General features: G+C 42.2%; 1 protein-coding gene across 1 annotated transcript in view; it reads left to right on the top strand.

Moving 5' to 3' along the window:
* Window positions 1-932: 932 nt before the first annotated feature.
* Window positions 933-2500, top strand: part of LOC311242403 (organic cation/carnitine transporter 2-like) — a gene marked incomplete at both ends in the record, with an annotated part of 37745 nt that continues 36177 nt past the window's right edge. The window contains one exon of the mRNA XM_084331358.1: window positions 933-961. Within this exon, the coding sequence (XP_084187484.1) occupies window positions 933-961 (29 nt within the window). The remainder of the gene's footprint in view (window positions 962-2500) is intronic.

Raw genomic sequence — 2500 nt, 5'->3', positions numbered from 1 at the left:
TTTGGGATGTGCGTGAGTCTTTTCTACTACAGTATGTTAACTTAACACCCCATGTGGGGAACATTGCACTACCACCCCTGCAGGTCTTATATAACAAGAGGTGCAAATCCGGGAGCCTGCAGGAATAATGAAAGACCCTCACCACCCCAACAACAGCCTGTTCAAGCTGCTGCGGTCAGACAAAACACCCTGCGAACACCAGCAACTAGGACAGAGAGACTTCGGCCTCAGCTTCTTCCCCAGGCCATCAGAGTCTTGAACACTGAACTCTCCACACACAAGCACACATGAGCACACACACATAACACACACACTTCAGGTTGTGGATGAAAGGTGCATACGATCAGATTACTTATTTCTACTTTTATCTTTACGCCCCACTATCTGCTGGGTGCATACTATATAACCGTATCATGTTTTGTAACAGATTACAGAAGCATATTGCAAACAAAGACGCCCTAGCCAGACGAGTATATTAGAAATGTAAATCTCTCTGCTACAATGCATTGCTGTCTGCATTTTCACCATTATTATTTCTGGTTGTTCAATAAATACAATACATATTGTTTGTACTGTTTTCCTGTGTCTAATATTATATATCTTTCTGTTTTGATGTGTAACAAAACCTCAGGTCAAAGTATTTATGTAAGTATATTTATTTATTTACCATACGTATGGATACACATATCATCATGCATCAGTGGTAGAAGTTCGAACACACGATTGCTAAATACATTGCGTGACTTGAGATGACTAATCGGCTCTTATGTCTCTCCCAGATGGCCTACCACTAGTGTCATACTGTAATAGTGTGTCATAGTGCAATATGACACTGTGAACCAACACCAGTAGTTATAACATCATTTCTAGCTACTACGGGTAAGTCCAATATTCATGTCTACAGGATTTGACTTGAACTGGCTTATATTATGATGGCTGATTTGAACTGGCTGAAACTAAGGTGTGAATTAATTTCCTTGACTAGATTTAGCTTCCATTGTCTTGCTACATCGGATGGATTCAAGTGGCAACAGGGCTGCAGCTGTTAAATACAGGTCACCCTGTTGGAATGAGGTGATTTAAGTGGTAGGCCTTCAATGACTTGAGTCATTCACTTGCACGCTTTCTTGACGTTCACACAACCGGTTTACATAGCTTTCATTTCTGCCTATATGTGGGAAGGCCAGGACAGCATAAATTAAGAAACATGATTTAAGTTGACAAAAACCTCTGCCGCTACGATCTAATGATAATCTAAATATGTGCAACAAGGAGAGACAGAGGGACAGAATGAATGAATGAAAACTTTATTTAACAGATTGCAGAATGGGTACAATACAGTACGGCTCAATACACACACTTGTTAAAGGGGATGCAGACCAGAGAAAGACGTTTGTCTTGTTTACATCAGGGTCCCCCCATTTTCAATTCATAGTGACATTTATGACATACACAACATACACTGACATTTACAGTATGACATAGGGACATACATGACATACAGGTATATAGTACTGTACATTTGTGACATACGATATGCAAATATACAGTAAGGAACCTGACGCAAACTTTGCCATCACAACCATTGAACTATTATAATAGCTTTACTATTATAATCTAAATCTGTGCAATATTCATGTTTATTTAGTGATATTCATGTTTATTGATTCAACATAGCTGTTTATCTTTGATAATGTATGACAGGCTTTTGCCCCAACCGGGATTCGAACACAGCTGCACGAGAGAGCAGTTCAGCACCTTGGACAGTGTGACAAATGCACCCATTTCATTGGCTGTCACTCTGTTACACCTCTATACACGGCTGGTCCACGCGAGCCAGGTAGGAATAGTCACACCTACAGAGAGACCTAGAGAGTTGCCCACTCAGCCAGATGGTTCTGGGACTCTGCTCACAAACACAAGCAGAGCCACCAAACAGAAACCACACTGGACTCAAGCAAAAGATAAGAAAACAGAAAGAAAACTATCTGACACATTGGAAAGAATCAAACCCAAACTCAGAGCAAATTGGAATGCTAATTGGCTATGACTAAACAGAGAATACCTGAGCACTGTGACTGATCCTAAACTAAGGAGATCCTTGACTATAGGTACAGACTCAGCGAGCACAGCCTAGCCATCGAGAAAGGCCGCCATAGGCAGACCTGGCTCCCAAGAGAAGACAGACTATGCACCAGTGTTTGATTGTTACTGGCTTTGGCCATGTAAACGTGAATTGAAATTGAGAGGGAGAGAGAGAGAGAGAAAGAGAGAGGGAAAGGAGAGAGAGAGAGAGAGAGCGAGAGAGAGAGAGAGAGAGAGAGAGAGAGAGAGAGAGAGAGAGAGGAGAGAGAGGAGAGAGAGGAGAGAGAGAGGGGAGAGAGAGAGAGAGAGAGAGAGAGAGAGAGAGAGACAGAGAGAGAGGGAGAGAGAGAGAGAGAGGGAAGGGAGAGAGACAGAGAGAGAGAGAGAGCGAGAGAGAGAGAGAGAGAGAGAGAGA

This window comes from Notolepis coatsorum (genome assembly GCF_963971535.1).
Source record: "Notolepis coatsorum genome assembly, chromosome: 16".
In the NCBI taxonomy this organism is placed as follows: domain Eukaryota; kingdom Metazoa; phylum Chordata; class Actinopteri; order Aulopiformes; family Paralepididae; genus Notolepis; species Notolepis coatsorum.
This window is presented reverse-complemented; position numbering and strand designations above follow the sequence as displayed.